Source organism: Rhizomucor pusillus (genome assembly GCF_041956525.1).
Source record: "Rhizomucor pusillus strain CBS 183.67 unplaced genomic scaffold VTP01scaffold_2, whole genome shotgun sequence".
Taxonomy (NCBI): Eukaryota; Fungi; Mucoromycota; class Mucoromycetes; order Mucorales; family Lichtheimiaceae; genus Rhizomucor; species Rhizomucor pusillus.
Genome location: NW_027192144.1, coordinates 476287 through 494417, shown reverse-complemented (window position 1 = coordinate 494417; position 18131 = coordinate 476287). Strand labels below are relative to the sequence as shown.

The window sequence follows — 18131 nt, the reverse complement described above, 5'->3', positions numbered from 1 at the left end:
CGCATTCTCTTCCTCTTTCTCCGCTATGCCATGGAGTCTCCTCAGCAGGTACCAATCTCGCTAGATCTCAGCGACTTGGAGAGCCAGCATGCCATGGACCTTGACACGTCGCCCAACAAAACCGGATCACACGGAGCAGAAGCTGCTGAAACAGGTAACTCTTTCGTTCGTAGCAGCAACAATTTAGCCGGATCACTAATGTAAACATATATGATTCATAGAAGCCGCAGCTCTTCTGAGAGCTCCGTTGTTGGACGGCGACGATGATAATAACAACAGTGAAAGCGTGTCGAATTCTTTGGCACGTCCAAAGTCTTCCCCACCTCTCCGCCGTACCTTTCGACCGCGCAAAGATATCCAGCTAAAACCTTTCACGCTTGAAAATTTAAAGTACACCGCGCTGGTGCGACGCTCTAAATACGACGAGTTACTGAATACCCAGCAACCGCAGGTTCACGACGAGGCAAGGGGAACGCATAGCCGTGAGCGTGATGTGAATCTGGTGCAGCGGCAGCAGCAAAAGCGTGCCAAAGAGTCATCTAGTAAAAAAGCTCAAAAGCGACAAAGACGAACAGCAGAAGCGGCAGTACCTATCACTTCGCGAATCTGGCCGTCTGGCGCCACGACCAAACGCGTCAGCCGTGTCTATGGCAGGAGAAACAAAAGACAAAAGAGGAGTGCTAGAGCTCTACCTGTCCGTCGTCGTGCGTCTATCCGCGCTGCTGCGAAACCATTTGCAAAAAATGCTATGCAAACGGAGACTGTAGATACCCAGCAACTTATGAAAGAATCGTTCAAGCAGTTGTTTCCCGACCTGTTCAGCGAAGGCGAAGATGAAGATAACGAGGGGCAAGAAGCATTCGATGGTATGTTACACTGATTTGCATCTGTGCATACTTTTACTCTAACCGCCGTAACCATAGAATCGGATCCTGAAGAATCGCCTATCGTGCATCACCGTCTGCAGAAACGAAAATGGGCACAGCTAAACAGCGATGACGAGGGTTCAGACGATAATGCGGATAGCGGTGGCAACTTTGACATATTTGATTTTCCATCGTCGCCTGCACAGTCGCTGAATATGTCTAGCGCTTCGTCAAATTACATTTCTATACACGATGATGACAACAACGACAACGATGAATTCGAGATCCCGCCGCTGATACCACCACATATGCAGCCGAAACGAAGAAGAAGAAATGCTGTAGAGGAATTAAGGCGTCGAGATGGACAGCCGAAGAGGGTGCGAAAGCCACGGCCAGCAAACGAATTTGAAAACTTTATTGTCGAAGATGAAAACGATTCTAAAAGACAAACGGCCCAGGGCAACCGGAAAAGACCCAGGACACTTAAAGGTGTTCTTCCTTTCTCGTTTGCAAAGGTGGCAAAGGAAAACGAAAATGCAACGTCGCAACGATCCAAACGGCATGCTGTTCAGAAGAGACAAACGGGCGAGGATGTGGCGCGTCAACCTTCTTCTCCTCCTAGCTCACCGCGACGACCGTTATCGAACGTTGATCTAAATATCTTTGATTCACCGCAACATCCATCCATGACGAAATTATCACCAATTCATCGCCAAGAGTCAATGGATGTATCACCAAAACAAGTATCGTCAGCCTCAAAGAACTTGCAATTATCACTTAATCGATTCAAGAATGTGCGACAAACCAAACTTTTAGCACCAGAGCACGAGTATCAACATTCACATTCCCGCCGTGCTGCTGCAGAAACAACAATGCCAAGAAGGAGGGGACGGAGTGATCGCATTGAATCATACTTTGCACGCGCAGCGGCGGCGGCAGCAGCAGCAGCAGCATCAACAAAACCTACAGCGCCGACGACGAGAAAGCCAATCCATGTGCATCGAGCGAGCACAGTAAGGCAGCGTCCGAAACGACGGAGAGTAGCAGCCGCTGTAAATCCGGTTTTCATTGCTCCGCGTCGTGTCTTTCCATTGCAGTACCAGTGGCAAACTAAAGCACCTGTTGATCCGCAGTTTCGATTACAGCGCGTTCAAGAGTACCTTGAGGACCAAGTTAACAACATGCCTATTGTCATAAACGATGATGATGAAAATGCCATTGAGCATGACGATGAAGATACTGAATACGAGGATATTATTGAGGACGAAGAAAGCAACATTGATCATCAAGATAATCCAACATCTATACCCACATCTGCGGAACCTGCGACGTACGATTACAAACGAGATCTAAGAACCATCGAACCCAAAGACCTTTTTCCTGGATCGGTTCTTCCGGATACCATCTACATACAGAAGGGATTCTTGGCTCACCTGGTCAACGGAAAACCGGTAAAGCTTCCCAGTTTGACATTTGCGACTGTCTTTGGAAGGAACGTGGATCTGACAGACGCTGGATCGCATGTATCAAAAAAGTTCAAGCCGCTGTTTATGTTAGCGTTCAAGCATCTAGCGAATCTCTTTGATGAATTGGGTCCTGTACCGGAGGATGCCACGATGCTTGCATTTTATGACTTTGTGTCGTGGTCACTGCATACATGGTTGCCTACTCTTCGAGGAAGAGAGCTGAGACTGGCAAGAGCATTCTTTGCAAAGGAGATCGAATGTCTGTGCGAACGCATGTTGGTCATGTCGAATTTCAAAGATCGGCCGCCGACAGATAACAAATCGAGGACGAAGCTTTTGATAACACTGTTGCTGTACACGATGGACTGGTCGTACTGCCTGGATCGAGCACCCGGAGGAAGCATGGAGATGAATTCGTGGTGTCGCAAAGAATTATGCGCGAAACGGTTACTTTGGATACTGTTTTGGATGGGACCTGATCAAGCGGATATCGACCAAAAAATCGTGCATATACATGCAGAGAACGCGCTCGTTGTTGAAGCATGGGTGTGCTTGATCCAGTTATACGGCAACGTAGATGGCAAGGATATCAACGACAAGTGCGATCATTTGCTCGAGACACCGCTGTGGGCCTTCCTTGGCGACCTGATTATCCACGAATATGGCAAGACGTTGGAAGCCGTGCGAATTGCAAAGCAGTGGGCCCGCCAAATCAAGACGCTCCTGCTGTTCGACTCGGAGGGTATGGTCTTTGCGTTGTGAAATGTCGTCATGTATGTTTCACTCAGAAAAACAACCAATAAAAATACCTGCGCGATTTTCTTTCGTCCTTCCTATTCCTTCCTATCCCTTTTCTTTCCCACATTCTCTTATACATAACTGATGGTGGATTTCCAGCCGACAACAACAACGAAAACGGCGTCGAATTGGCCGCGAGGAAACCACGTCGATGAGGATAGCAGAATCCCGCATGAAATCCTGGCGAGTTTGCAACACCATCCGCTGTTCCAGCGCTCAGCTAGCCGTGAATTTTTCGAGGAGGTAGCATGCAGCATGACGCTGCGCACGTTTGCGCCTAGAGATATTATCATTGTCATGGGCGAGTCAGCCAAGGCGATGTTTTTTTTGCTTCGCGGAGTAGTCGATGTATGCTCGGCAGATTTCGAGCGGGTGTACGCGACGCTGGAAGAGAGAGGGCAGTGCTTTGGGGAAATTGGTATTTTGTACTCGATACCGCGCACAGCGACTGTGGTGGCGCGAACAAAGTGCATGGTGGCGGCGCTCACAGCAGACAAGGTAGCAGCGCTGCTGCCAAAGTACCCAGATATCGAGCAGCAGCTGCGCTTTGAAGCTCAAGAACGACTCGCCGTCCTGCGCAAATTCAACAGCGAGCACCAAGATATGGAAACTTTTGCCAGCACCAGCGCACGAGAATTACTGCAAAGGGTGAGTTGGACATCAATGTAGCAGTAACAATAAAATAAGAGTCAATGTATAAATATGTTTTTCCTTTGCTGTTGTTTGTTGTGCAATCGGCACTAATCCGAGGATTTAATTAATTGTTTCCAGGTGCCATTTTTCGAAAATTGCCCGGAAGATTTTCTCCATCAAGTATCTCTCCATGTACAGCCAAGAACCTATCCTCCCAATACCACGCTTGTTCGAAAGGGGGATATCGGTTTCGAGTTGTTCTTTATAATTGATGGTATATATAAGACCATTGGATGAACAATAATGGAATTGGTTATGCATTGATGTTACGATGCTTTTAGGAACCGTCGAGGTGACAACAGGCCACGATAATAACAATGTATCCGTTACCAGGCTCGGATCAGGCGATTTCTTTGGCGAGATTGCAATTTTACTTGATGTCCCAAGAACAGCAAACGTCCGGTCTATTACTCCTCTCAAAGTCCTGGTCCTCAGTCGAACGGATTTTCTGGGCGCTTGCAATACTTATCCGCACTTGGCTGCCCATTTCACAAACATGGCGGATGAAGCGTACCAAGCACAGAGGATGCAGGTAAATTACCATTTTGTGGCAAATTTTATACATATATCCTTAATATCAGTCTGCTGCTGCAAGGATGATGTAAGAATGATAAATACACCAAGAGATACAATTACAGGTGGGAGAAAAATAGATAGAGTTTGTCATGCCTTCATCTCGCTAATGCAATAATGTACGCACAGAGGGAATAACTGCGACGTATGTCCCCGCGACAGATCAGCACTACGGCGAACAGCTATCACCCATCGAGGCGAACAGCGTATGCAGCACTACGAGTGACCAGGATCCCACTTTGCCGGCAACAGTGAGGACTCTGCGCACGAACGAGACCAGGCCGCGTCGACCGAGCATCGCTGTCTGGTCCGACCCCTCCCTTCTTTCTGTCTCGGAGCCCAACAAGGCACGAAGGCGTTCCTCCCCGCAAACTTCACTACTCGATGAAGCAGCAGCGGGAGACGAAACAGCAGTCATGCTGGTAGACACAGACAAGGCAAAGAAAGAAGCGACAGCAGCGCTGACCGACCGTCTATCCTGCTTGAATACAAAGTTACTGCAGCGCATTGCGAGTTATCTCGATTTTGCGAGCACAGTGCAACTTGCCGCGTGCAGCAAGACACTAGAATCCCTTGTTAGAAACAACGCCGAGATACTGAGCACTGTTGATTTAAGTACACGCAACAAACGGATTACGGACGATACGATAGAGATGATTGTTGAGGATATTGTTGGTCCACATGTGCGCTCGCTATCGCTTTCCCACTGCTACTATGTCACAGACAGAGGATTGGCAATTATCGCTGAACAGTGTCCACAGCTGGAAACATTGGATCTCAACTCGTGCTGGCTCATCACCGATGCATCCTTGAGCAAACTCGGGCAGCACTGTCCACGTCTTACATGCATCAATTTATCAAACTGTCGAAAAATCACAGACGCTGGAATCTCGAGTCTTTTGCAACTAAAAGCATCGCAACCATCTCTGGGTCTCACGGAACTATGTTTATCCTATTGCAAGAATATCACCAACAGAACGATGCACGCGCTCGCTGAACACAGCACGAAAACCTTGACGCTGCTGAACATTCAGCGCTGCACAAAAGTAACAGACGATGCGTTTGAGGATTGGGCGCAAACGGGCGTGTTTACAAATTTGCGCGAGCTCATACTTACTGACTGCAGTTTTCTCTCGGACAAGGCAATCGCTATGCTCATCAAGGCAGCACCGAACCTAGAGCGGCTGTGTATCAACTTTTGCTGCGCGCTAAGCGACTCGGCAGTAGAGGATCTCGCCACGCTGAAACGTCTGCGAGAACTTGATGTGAGCTTTTGCGGCGCAGCCGTGTCGGACGCATCCGTTGGTGTCTTGCTCAAGGAACGAGCAGATACTTTGGAGTATTTAAATATACGAGGCTGCATGCGCGTGTCGGGTGCAGGAATCATGGCAGCCATCGAGCCGGCTTTCTTGCATACACTTAACGTTAGCCAGTGCCTCGGAGTCAGCACCCAAGAGCTATCTTGCTTGTCTGGCTCAGCACATATACAGAATCCCGTGGCCTAAAGTAACAATAATTGTTTGTTGTATGCACTGTTCACTATTGTTATGTTATGGTTCCTTATTATTATTATTGGCATTAAATGAGGCTCTCTTTCTTTCTCCTGTTATTGTTACAACAATATGCCTTATACACACGACGATGATGGGAGGAATAATAAATGGTTTCTTCACTGCTGGTGATCTGCAAGTGCCGTGTTCATCTGCTCCAAGAGCGTGGGGTCTACTTTGGATAGATACATTTCCTGGAACTGGACCCCTCCTCCAGCATTGCGCTCGCATTCTGCAAACAGGTGCCGCAGCACTGCAGCCAGGTCGCTTGTGTAAACTGGATCGTTCGTTCGAAGTTCCATGCGCCGGTCCTTCTCTGCTGATACATCCAGCTCGGCAAGATCGCCTTGCATGTCAGCTTCGTCATACAAAAACGCGCTGCAAAAAGGATCGAATGTTAGGTGGTATATATTGGATATTTGCTCTCTACAACTTACTCTTCCTCTGCATTTCTGATTTCAGCTAGCACGTCTGTCCAGACGGCCATGAGACTCGGCAGCTTGTTTAGCATGACAGGGTCCTGCGTCGCAAGCAAGTTGGCCAGCGCAAGGGCCGTGAGTTTTCTTGCACGAGGATGGCCAATAGTATCGAACTTTTTTAGATGATTAGACATGCAAGGTAGTTAGTCAAAAGGCGAAGGATTCAACTTATACTTTACCTTATCCAGCCACTTGTCAAGGAACGTGTCGAGAAAATCGGTACCTGGCGCAACCTGCTGACCTGCTAAACGTAAAAAGTTCACGAGATAGCCGGCGTCACACACAGCTAGCCGTGACAAGATGCCCATGTAAGACATGAAAGCGTAGACAGGAAGCTGGTGGGGATGGAAAAGAATACGGTGAATTACATGTACTTTTTTCTTTTTTGGCTTTCTAAACATTTCGTTTTTTCTTGTTTTTTACCTGATTTTGAACAAAAACGTTGAGCACGTTTCCAAGAAGACCAGACTGCAACAGCATGTCACCGTAGGTTTGCACCGGGCATGCCTGCAAAGTGACTTCAACTGTATGCGACACAGTCGCTGCTGCATTTTCGTTATTGCTGCCGACATAGCTGGCCAAACCAGCAAACAAGGACGGTCCGAATTGCTAAAAAGAAAAAAAAAGACGGTGAGTTTGATGACTAGGACTAGGTTTTACGCGCAAGAAATACTTGCCTGCAGCACTGATTGAGGATCGAGCAGAATGTAGCTTTCGATAATCTTTAGGACTTTGCGCAAACTTTCGTTATCGTAGTCCAACAAAGTGATGGCGGAGGGAACGAGGGATTGAAGCTGAGGATTGCTTGCTGGAGCAGTCTGCAGAATTGTCCACCAAAGATCCAATGCATCTTCTAATAGATAGACGTGCGCTTTCTGCGAGCATTGTCATTACGTATAAGCAGAATGTTCCTATGAACTAATCCTATGACTTACATTATTGCGGTCCACAGCGTACTGGATGATAGGCAAGAATAGCTGCTGCAAACTTGTCGATTGTTCCTGCAGAATCTGTATACATCGAAAAATGAGTGACTGTCGTTAATTTTACATGCAATATTTGACAACATACACCGGCGATTTTTGTGAACGTAACGACAAGCGCAGATTGGAACAAGGGTTCTTCTTCAGCACGACTCCAATAAGGTACAAGAATTTCAATGATTCTCGGGGCATGCGGTACCATCTATTACACAATAGAACATGAGTACTGTCATCGTCGCCAACAAAATTATCCACCACCGACGATAACTTACGTGCTCGCCAGTGCGGTCAATGACAGCATTCAAGTCAGCCACGAGCTTCATGATTGTATCTGTTTCCTCGACCTCGCTCAAAAGCTTCAAGACTTGATCCATTGCCATTCCCAAGAAAGGCAGCAAAATGCTAATTTCAAAGTCCCAGTCATCGATGGCTGCCTTCAAGCTATGAGCTGCTGTCAGCCGTACAACCATATCTGATTCGTTGCTAAGCAGATCCAAAAGGCCTTGATATATCGCCACGCGCGTGTCTGCGCTGATTCCAACATCCACCCATTTACCGAGCAACCAGGCAATTCGGCGACGCAAGATTCGGAAGCTAAGCAATAGTTAAAGAGTCTATACATTTTACCATTTTTGTGATTAGACGCCCGTACCTGGGTTCCTTGTTGGCTATTTCTGGGATGAGTCTGTTTGCAACGAATACTTCGAAATCCAGACGACCATAGATAGACTGTACACCCAATCCAACGGCTGCGTAGACCGCATCTTTGAACAGCAATTCGTGGTAGCTCGATACATCTAAGGATGATGACAAGAACCATGAGATTCCGGAGCTCTTTTTAGGTCAGGCACAGACTTGCCACCACTTACTGGCTACTTTGTCCACAAGATCAAGGATGATCGGGCACAGCTGGTCTCTATACTGGTTTAGCAGGCTAACCAGAGTCATCTCAGCGCACGGCTAAATAGATAGGAAAAAAAGGGGCCTATTACTATTACTGTGATATGGTTTTTTCGACAGAACATGAATTTTTTTACCCGAAGTTCGAATTCCCAGTTCTCGGATTCGACGGTGCCGGCCCAGCCTTCTGGATCCTCCTCCCATTTTTCCAAGTCGCTTGGCGACAACAGCATGTATTTAGATATAAGCGTCTCAATGCACGAGTTGATAAATTCGTCGGTCAAGAACCGGTTGCGCATGATACTGCGCGCTTCGTCTGCAAGCACTTTTTCCTCGTCTGTAACAGACAACAAATCCGACGCTGCAAAGTGCTCATGTTATGAATATGAAACTTGCAAGATTGTTGATTACACCACTTACTGCTGGAATCCGTGCTTAATCCAAAGTTTCTGATGGTATCTTTTATAAGAAGCATTCCTTGGAGCAAAAATTGCTCGTAAATGGATATATTCATAGGTTCGCCTATCATACAGTTATAATTTAGATTGGATGAGGAGTTAAACATAACCACATCGTTTTCTACATGCCTGGTTTGTAACGTTCATTGATGCGATTTCCTTCTTGTAATATGCAATGCCAGTAAAATGCAAGGATATCAGGCCATGCAGGGCACACAGCGCACGAAACTGGATGTGCTTTTTGTAACGCCAGATACAGCGCCCCGTGCTCATCAATCAGATTCTCCAAACTTTCCAGCAATGCACATTGTTGCGGAACCGTTGCACCTGATATAGAAATGTGTGTGGTTGGAATACAAAGATATTGGCTGCATAGGTTTAAGGGCAGGATACATACGTTGTTGCAACAGTTCCTGAATATGGATTTTGCTCATCTCGATGAACTTTTTGGTCTCATCATACTTGTGTACGTCTCGGATACCATTGACAAGCAAGATGCGCAGGCATTTAACGCACATTGTAGCAATATTGAGCTCAAGCGAGAGGCTTTCTGTCGAATTTATCGATGCGGACAGTTTGGATAATTCTTGGATTGTAGATTTGGTATAAATAACGTATGCATTGGCGGCGGTCTGAAACACGCGAGGTGCAACTTCTGCAAACTGTTTTCTTGCTGCTGAAAGTGGTCGCGAGCTGAGACCAAGCAAGACCTCGTACAGCATCTCAAACGCTCGATCGTGCACGATTTTAATTTCCTGGTCGTTTGTGGTATCGGGCGCTTCCACAGACTGTACGAGTTGAGGTAGAACATCCGGCCTGGAAGGTGATAGATTAGAGACAGATATATCCTCAGCTACATAGAAAACTAACCAGTCTCTGGGATAATCCATGCGTGCAATTCTCGATGCAATCACTGCATTCTGTGCTGTAAGCTAAAGATCATCGGTTACTGCGGTTCTAAATTAGATGGATGGCGAATATCACTGTACCTTCTTGCTCGGTTCTTTCAGAAATCCTACTAAGCGTGTCCGGATCGCATTCTTTTCGTCTGGATGTATAGGACTAGGTTGATGAATTTGAATGAGAAATCAAAAATGTGACATTTTCTATTTTTTTTTTTTAATCTAACACATACTGCTTTGCAGTCTTTCTCCAGAACCGCTCAACTCCATTCTTGAGATAAATGCCTCCTAGAAATCGAACATCGTGATCGACAGACGGATCGTAGAATATGTCCTGGGCGATCGATCGCGTTAGAAAAGATCAAATGCCTATTGTCGCTCGTATGCTACCTGCAGCGCGGCGAAAAAGTGAGGCTCGTTCTCCCATTGTTTCAGTTGCTCCTCGGCTCGTCGCATTCTGACATAGTCTTGCGACGCTGCCTCCTGAAGAGCAGCCAGTAATTGCGATCGTGCATCCGCCATGTGTCAAGAAAACCCAAATAGTACAAGCTGAGTTTTGGCGCCAGAAAATGGGCGAAAGGACGTTCCCAGCAGTGTCCTACACAGCTGTATCTCGGTGAACTATCGCAATAGATGAGTGTTGTCATATTCCAAAATTGCGTATCTTTCTCCATAGGAAGCGCAAATATGGGCATAGATTTTTCATCATTATTCTGCGTCGCTTCTGTTGGATCCATTTTACTTAAGTTTTTGCTTTCTGAGATTCGTATTGTACTATTGCAGATTGTTTTAAAGGATCATATTAAAAGGTACATAGCAACGTGAGCATTAGCCGTTCAAAATCACAGTGCTAATTCTCTACTTTCCACGTCGACGAACCAGCATTGATGTGTCGTAATCCAATCATCTGTAAGATAAAGTGACATCCCCCCCATGAAACTTGTTGAAAACTGCTATATTTTGGGAGAAGGAAAATGACAGACATCGGATAAAGATTCGTTAGTGCTCCAAAAATCATCAAGTATGTACTATTAAGTCTGTATATACTCCAATTCCTTCTCCATAATTTTTGAAAGCAATCCATCACCAACGTCGATGATACCCAGAGGAGGAGATCAACGATACAGAACTTAGGAAGAGACCAGTAATAATTACAAGGAATAAACTGAAGTGTACATGTGTTTGTATTTGCGATGCATATTTTTGCAATAGCTGTCTGTCTATCTTCGTTTCTTCTTGTCGTCTTTTGCAGGTCGCTTGTAGCCGCCGCTTGCAACGGCCTTCTTCATTGTTGTTGACATCGCCTCGTCTGTTTCGATCCAGGACAAATCGCCCAAACCTGACTCTGCGCCGAAACGTTTTTGGAACTTTGTCAATCGTTCGCTCTCGTCGTTTAGACCTTCCTTGAGCATGGCTGGGTTCCAGAGAGGGTGGTTGCGGGTGTCTTTTGCAAGGCGGATAAGATTTCTAGGTGAGGTGGAACGGATGGTGTATGTGGCGCCATTTGACAGGACGATTGTCTGGTAGAAGCGTTCAGGCTTCTCGGTCTTTGAGTACGTAGACGCAGAGCGTGCAAAGGAGGCCGTGTGTCGTGCTACTGACTGCAATCGCTGTGTAAACATGGATGCTATCGAAAGAGCAGCGGCGAAAAGAAAAATTAGGTCTGAGCCATTTGCATCACCATTAGCTGTCAGAATATTATAGCACCGACGTTGACTTGCCCAAATTTTTTCCTCTCAAGAGGCTACGGTCAGTAACTAGCCGAATTCTGCCGCAACCAAGTTGAAATTTTTGAGTGAGACTGAATCTCATGTCTTACTTCCTCCACGGCGGAAGCATGGAAGAGGTTGGTTATCATCTGATAGCGCTCTTGAAACACCACCAAGCGCGATATTGGAAGCTGCGGCAGCGTCTCTGCTACAAGTGGTATGTCGGTACTATGCCAGAAAGACATCTTGGCCTTGACTTTGACGAATTTACCGTCCCGACGATACTTGTGGATCTGGATCCTCTTGAAGCAATATCCGCATGTCTTTGTTGTATTGTATTCATCGATGGTGTACAATTTGTCTGGCTCAGGTGCCTTGAAGGTTTTGTCCGAGCTTTTAAGACTTCCACTACATGCATAACCTTAGACTCTGCTGTTTACGGGTTCCCAGTTACCGAGGAAATGGATGACTGAGGTCTTCTTCTCTGGTTCATTTGATAGAAAGACTTTCCTCGGAATTCCCTGATTCTAGCGTACTTAAAATTTGTTTCTTGTCCCTGGTCCCGTAGCGCTCGATGAACTTTTCGAAAGGTAGCATTTTCGATCAACCCTGTTTTGAGTTCTACTGGTTGCGGACAACGTTCAACGTCAGTATCGATATCAGCAATCTGATCAGTATCCTCTTGCAAAGCTTCAAAGCGATTGATGTCTTCAAATAGAGACCGTATCCTCCTTGTAGATATCGTTGCGGTGGTGACACGGCCTGGATCAGTACCCGTGATTCCGACGTTTCGTTTTCCTTGCAAATGCTCATAGAAGAGTTCTTGTACCAAACTTTCAGCAGATAAATTGTTGGAGCAAGGTAGAGGGGCATCTTGGCCTTTCAGTTTTCTGTTCAGGTGATATAGCTTGTTTTGTTTCAATGCAATGGTCTCCTCGTCTTCTTGGATCTCTAGATAGAGAGAGTCGGCTTTCTCGTGTGCTTCTTTCAATTGGTTATATAAGGTTCTGTTCCAGCCATGTTGTTGTTCTGCTGTTCTCGATTTGTTGCCGGCATCAGCTCTCTCCTTCTCCGCTATTGTCAGTTTACGTCTTAAACTGGCTACTGTAGCTTTGTTCTTCTTCAGAACAGAGCTTAAGTCTTCCATCTCTTGTTCAATTCGGTCGCGCTCTTCATCCGTTAAAATTGATTTTGCTTGTGCAGCATCCTATTCCCGCTTCCGCTTCCGTTTGCGGTGGGCTCGTACAATCTTGTAACCGAGGATTCGTATTCGATACTTGTCAATGTAGCACAATCGCCACATCGGCTGCAGTTTTTGTTCTTTAAGCAATATTTGTATCTTGTCGACGTCAAAGAAGTTCCAAAATACATCCTTGGGATGCCATGTTGCTGTCTTGACGTCCGTGATCGGTGTTCCATCATATCGTAATATATGGGTCTTCGACATGATGTTGTATAATCCTGCGGCGCCGAGGTGCAATGACTGATCTTTTTCCACGTTCGGAAACATCATCCAGGGATTCTGCTGTGGCTAGAAGAGGAGGACGACTTTGTTTGCAAGTGTGGCCACCGCGGCGCCATTGAATAAATTTATTTGCGTTCTTGTCATCTTGTCTGGACACGAATGGTCGTAGGAAATTGATAATGCATGCCACCTCTTTTAGTTGGTCTTCCGTGGCTTCAGTTCCTCGATACAGTGCTCTCTTTACATCTTCCGGCTGTATATCTGTATTTGGTCCTCTCTGCTGTAGAAGGAATCGAATGATGTTGAGAAATGCACGTAGCAAAGTTGCTGACGGTTCCTTCGGTTTCTGGTTGCTCTGCTAAGAAATTGTCATTATCAGTTTTGATTTTTGTCTTCCTTCCTTCTATATACTTACAGCGATTGGTGTATCCTCTTGCTCTTCAATATTGTCTTCATCTTCTTCTTCAGATAGATTGATAATATTACTCTCATATGCATCCTCCGTTCGCACATGTGATCTGGTTTGCTCTCGCGGTTGGGATATAGCAGATTTCAGTTTTTCGACCAGTGATTGAATAACCCAATCATGCTGTCCTGAAAGCAATGCGGAGTCCAAACTGCTTCATCAAGCTCTTGACCTTTTCCTTGCCACCGCTTTTGTGTATTGCTTGTCCTTCTTCCTTCTTTTCCTCCACTTTTTCTTGGCGCATGCGTAGAAATTTTTCCAATCTTGGTGGTGCCAAGGTAATCCGCAGGAGTGCAATAATTAAGACTCTGAGATCTCTGTCAAATCGTTTGCGCGACCAAAGGTTATCCACATTGGTTTTATATTGTCGGACAGCGTCTGCAATAGAAGGACTGTGCCTGAATGAAGCATCTTGATTGTCGCCATTTACGGCTTGCAGCAACAGTTGCCTATTTCTTTGAATGTCTTCGATTCCTTCTTTTCGTTGATGGAGCGACCAACGCATCCAGACTTAATGTTTGATAGAAGTTCAGCAGTGTAAACTTTGCTCCGGTGAAACTTCTGGAGATCTTCTTGCACTGGCGCAACTCGCAGCTTTGTCTCTGCTTCCTTGTCGAATTTGAAATTGGTTGCAAAGTCTCCAAAGTCGATGTCAACAGCTTTCGTCGTCGAATCCGGATATCCGGATATCTTAAGTATTTCCCCAGTCGTGACTTTTGTTGTAAATGCTTCAATAAACCTCGACAGAGATTTCATGTGTTTTGACACTATCTCTTGCTCCATTCTAAAGGCTTCTTGGAGCACAGATGGTTCAAAATCGGAAAGCAGTATGTTCTGCAGGCTTGCAGTGACTGTCCGAATCGCTTTGTTGTTTGCCGGAAGATCACCATCGTCGTCATCCAGTGCTTGTTGCTCTTCCTCTTCCGAATCATTCGGTTCTACTAACTCTGATACCTTTGCCTTGCCTCCCTCCAGATCATCCAATAGTCTTTGATAACCTTTTTGCGGATTATAAGTTTTATGTCTTTTGACGTATGTGCCAATGTAACTTGGACTTGGTTTCTGTTTGTCCGACAAGGAGCTGAATAGTTGCTTGTGAACTTCTTTGTAAACCGCAGATGCATTTTTCCGGCTGCGTTCTCGCGATAGAAAATCTTGCAAAGGGATCTTGTTTTTGAGAACTCGCTTCTGGTATGCATCTTCCAGAAACTTTCGCAGCTGCGTGTTGAAGGCTGCTTCAAGATTAGCCTGATCAATAGTCACCGTCACGGCTTGCTTTTTGAAACGTTCACCAGCGGTGCTACGAGCTTCTGCAGGTGCTGGGATTTTTCATGCAAGTTCCTGCATTTTGAAGCGCTTGAAGTTTCCCATGAAGTTTTTGGAGGGCTCAAGGAGGAACTAATTCTTTTTTCCCGAGAAAGAATCAGTATAAGATAATACACATGGTCAGTTCTGGGCACGAAGAAGAGGTGACTTCGTACATGTAAGTACCTATATGCTCCAAAATCCTAATGGATCGGTCTCATCTCTAGGATGCTGTGGTTGTATGACGTGTGGGCGCTTTATCGTGGAAAAGCATGCAATGCGCAAGTTATTATTAATTTAGACTACCTTCCACGTGCGCTGAATGGAAGAGTGTATAGCACGATCTTGGCTACAAAATAAATGTTCACTTTTGGAGTTTGGCAGACAGAACAGACACCAATCTGGGGATTGCGACTTGGAAGTTTTTGGATATTCAGCACCTGACGCAAGGAGCGCTCCACCACGGTCTGCAGATGAAGAGAAAAATTTACTCCTATGAACCAGGCATATTGACCGCTTGATGGTAGGATAAAGCATGCCTATGAATATCTCTACATTGTTGTCTCTGCCTTACCAAGCTGAACCTTGAGTTGATTACGTGCTCTGGTGACTATGAAATCTTCTCCATTGCTTTTGTTCTTTCTCTCGGTTATCAAGTCAAGATGTCCTTCCACCATGTCCTTGATGTCGATATATCTCGTCTGTTGTTCTCTTTTGCTTATTATTTTAATGTCCCCTGGCTCAAATCGGTGCCACCCCTCCCAAAATGCGATCCTTTTGGACGCATGTTTTATTTCTTTTACACCAGCATCTGCCCGCAGCTTGGAAGACGATGCGAATAAAGCCAGTCAAGCCCGATTACCCCGCTAAATCCTCGCATACTCTATTTTCCTTTTGCAATGATTACTGTAAACGAGGAAACTGGACCTAGGAAATCTTTATTGTAACGGTCTATAGCGATCTCGCTATAAGTTTTAAACGGGAAAATACGGTCAGCGCACTCGGGAAAATTCTTGCAGTTTAGAGACATGAAACAAACGATTAATATATCATTATGCAATGTTCATAGATATACCAGCACTTGCGAACGAAAGGGTTTAACATGTCTTATTGGTTTCTCGTTCGATTTGCTAATGCACACGACCATGTGCGGCATCCATTGCTTTCTTACACCGTGCAAAAAATGCAAATGGCAATACAAACCTTCTCTTTATTAGACTACATTTCCATGGGACGTTTTTAACATAGTATTTCAAGAAAACTTTTAAACATTTCGGCTTTCTGCTACAGTTCTCGCCAAGAAATCGGCCTAATGGAGAAGATCTCTGTCGAGCTTACTCTTTGGAGTAACATGGAGGACCTAGGGTTATTTATGAGCAAAGGCTTGCAAAGAAATATCTCAAAGTTACTGCTAATGGGTGTTCGGTGAAAGGACTGAAAGCAAGCTCGGGCGAGCAATTCATAGGAAGGCCGTCAGAGATAATTGATGAAGAGGTCAATCAAAAACTTTATTGGACTTCAGACAAAAATGCGGATATTGGGACATCCAGTGAAGTTTTCAAGTATCATGAACAACAGAATCAGCTATCTGTGGTTGTTTAATCGTCCTTCTTCTTGTCGTAGTCACCCTTTTTGTCATAGCCATAAGGTCTTTCGTAGTAGCCCTGGTCATAGTATTTGGAACCATACACAGGAGCAACGAGAACAGCGCCCCTGAATCCATCAGCTTTACCAGAGAACTGCAGGACCTTACCATCCTTGTAGCCACCAGCGTAACCACCAGCGTAACCGCTATCCTTGCCGTCATAGTACGGACCTCCGTAGTAGTAGTGGTCATCACCCTTCTTTCCGTAATCGTCGTATCCGGGAGCAACAACTGCCGAGCCGCGGAACTTTTTACCGAATTCACCAGAGACAAACGATACTTCGTCATTATCCTTGCCGTCATAGCCACCGTCTCTCTTGTCATGTAACTTGCCACTATCCTTGTATTGCTGAGGAACGAGGAGAGCAGAGCCATGGAACTTATCAAAATCGCCAGAGACCGCGACCAATTTTCCGTCCTTGCCGTAGGGAGCGACAAACACAGCACCGCGACCGTTCTTGAAATCACCGGAGGTGGCTTTCACGCCCTTAGCATCATAGTAACCCTTGTTATCATAGTAGTAGCCTTCACCACCTTTGCCGTGATCATCGTAATCGTCACGTTTACTGTACTTCTTGTCGTGGTCATAATATTTCTTGCCATTGTCGTACTTCCCATAAGGGAAGTAGCCATATCCATGATGCTTGCCTCCATGGTAGTAGTTGTCGTAGTAGCGATGGACATCGTACTTCCCGTCGTACTTTGATGGCGCAGCAGAAATTTGAGTGGCAGAGATAACAGCCAATGCGATAGTTGACAGAGCAGCAAGATCGAAACGCATGTTGTTACTTTTGTCTTTTTGAACCGATTGATGCAGTTGGGAAGATGCCTGCCCGCCTCGCCTTATATACCTTTTGAGCGTCTGTTTCTTTGGGGCAAACAGTAGGTTCAGTTGGGTTGCTTTCCTCAAAACAATACGCGCAAGAATGTAGTTCGTGAGTTGTGCCTTGGTAGATATCGACGGGTTTGCATCGTGGCCCTGGCAACCATAAAGAGGATTTGAGTGTCACGGACGACTTATGCTTTTGCAAACGAGTTCCTGTGTAATATATCCTGCAACTTTTTGGAGTCCTGGCAACATATACGACGATTTTGCATTAAAAAATGTTTCTGTATCATCAAGTGACAGCGATGTTACCGCTGTCGAGTGCGTTTTATTGATTTTGAACCATTCAGGTGATTGCTGGTGATGACGAGCCCGGAGCTAGCCTGTATCATTCTTGCCCAAAATTGACCTGGAATAGACATTCTCTAATAGATATCAACGACTGCCTGTCTTGCCGACGACTTGCTAATTGCTCTCGTTTCATAAATGAACACAGCTTTCAAAAGGATGAATGCACAAGTTCTCTAACTTGCTCAGGACGGACTTATATATAACGTTTAGCTTTCTCCTCACAGGATACTATGAAATATACCACGATAATGCATCGTTGTTTGTTGGCGCATCTCAACTCTTGAAGCGTACTATGCGTTGAATTGTATGAGGGGGATGATGAGCTAGAGACCAGTAGTTTCTGTATGGCGCCACTCTTATTACTTTGTTTGTCGATAATCGTTTCGGTAACCGTGAGATCTGTCATACGTAATTTATTTCACTGGAGAGAAACATGTTTAAAGAACTTTCTGCAGAGCAATGATCAAAAAGCCAGCTTCTGACTGAGTTATATCGTGGAACAAAAGTTGTCTACCCACCATGGAAATGTCAAGGTGCGATCGCAGTTGCTCATGACATAGATCGTTGTTAGTGACTTTAAGTTGAAACGCTGCAGTGAGACAGGAAAATATTTAGAAAAAGGATGCTGGAACGTTTCGCAAAACAGGCGCATGCAAAGCATCCGCAACATCCGATAATAATCATCAATGCACGCTG

General features: G+C 45.5%; 5 protein-coding genes across 5 annotated transcripts; 2 read left to right on the top strand and 3 right to left on the bottom strand.

Annotated features, from left to right (window-relative positions):
- Positions 1-30: 30 nt before the first annotated feature.
- On the top strand, positions 31-3094 carry VTP01DRAFT_4252 (uncharacterized protein; the record flags this gene model as incomplete). The annotated part of the gene is made up of 3 exons (XM_069382914.1): positions 31-154; positions 222-866; positions 924-3094. 3 exons carry the CDS (start codon positions 31-33, stop codon positions 3092-3094), a joined length of 2940 nt encoding a protein of 979 aa, XP_069243667.1.
- A 120-nt stretch (positions 3095-3214) lies between these two features.
- On the top strand, positions 3215-5901 carry VTP01DRAFT_4251 (uncharacterized protein; the record flags this gene model as incomplete). The annotated part of the gene is made up of 5 exons (XM_069382913.1): positions 3215-3778; positions 3902-4037; positions 4105-4355; positions 4419-4461; positions 4526-5901. The coding sequence occupies 5 exons, from the start codon at positions 3215-3217 to the stop codon at positions 5899-5901; spliced, it is 2370 nt and encodes a 789-aa protein (XP_069243666.1).
- Positions 5902-6065: 164 nt separating this feature from the next.
- VTP01DRAFT_4250 (uncharacterized protein) lies at positions 6066-10190 on the bottom strand (the record flags this gene model as incomplete). Its single annotated transcript, XM_069382912.1, has 18 exons — positions 6066-6324; positions 6384-6538; positions 6605-6760; positions 6849-7034; positions 7103-7300; positions 7361-7435; positions 7497-7610; positions 7681-8002; positions 8061-8205; positions 8278-8368; positions 8446-8669; positions 8729-8830; positions 8896-9093; positions 9164-9582; positions 9637-9698; positions 9756-9828; positions 9902-10002; positions 10059-10190. 18 exons carry the CDS (start codon positions 10188-10190, stop codon positions 6066-6068), a joined length of 3012 nt encoding a protein of 1003 aa, XP_069243665.1.
- Positions 10191-10888: 698 nt separating this feature from the next.
- VTP01DRAFT_4249 (mitochondrial 54S ribosomal bL31m domain-containing protein) lies at positions 10889-15290 on the bottom strand (the record flags this gene model as incomplete). The annotated part of the gene is made up of 9 exons (XM_069382910.1): positions 10889-11355; positions 11427-11785; positions 11848-12545; positions 12624-12865; positions 12924-13200; positions 13258-13436; positions 13492-13686; positions 13746-14618; positions 15188-15290. The coding sequence occupies 9 exons, from the start codon at positions 15288-15290 to the stop codon at positions 10889-10891; spliced, it is 3393 nt and encodes a 1130-aa protein (XP_069243664.1).
- A 921-nt stretch (positions 15291-16211) lies between these two features.
- Positions 16212-17039, bottom strand: VTP01DRAFT_4248 (uncharacterized protein; the record flags this gene model as incomplete). The annotated part of the gene is made up of 1 exon (XM_069382909.1): positions 16212-17039. One exon carries the CDS (start codon positions 17037-17039, stop codon positions 16212-16214), a length of 828 nt encoding a protein of 275 aa, XP_069243663.1.
- Between the last annotated feature and the right edge of the window lie 1092 nt (positions 17040-18131).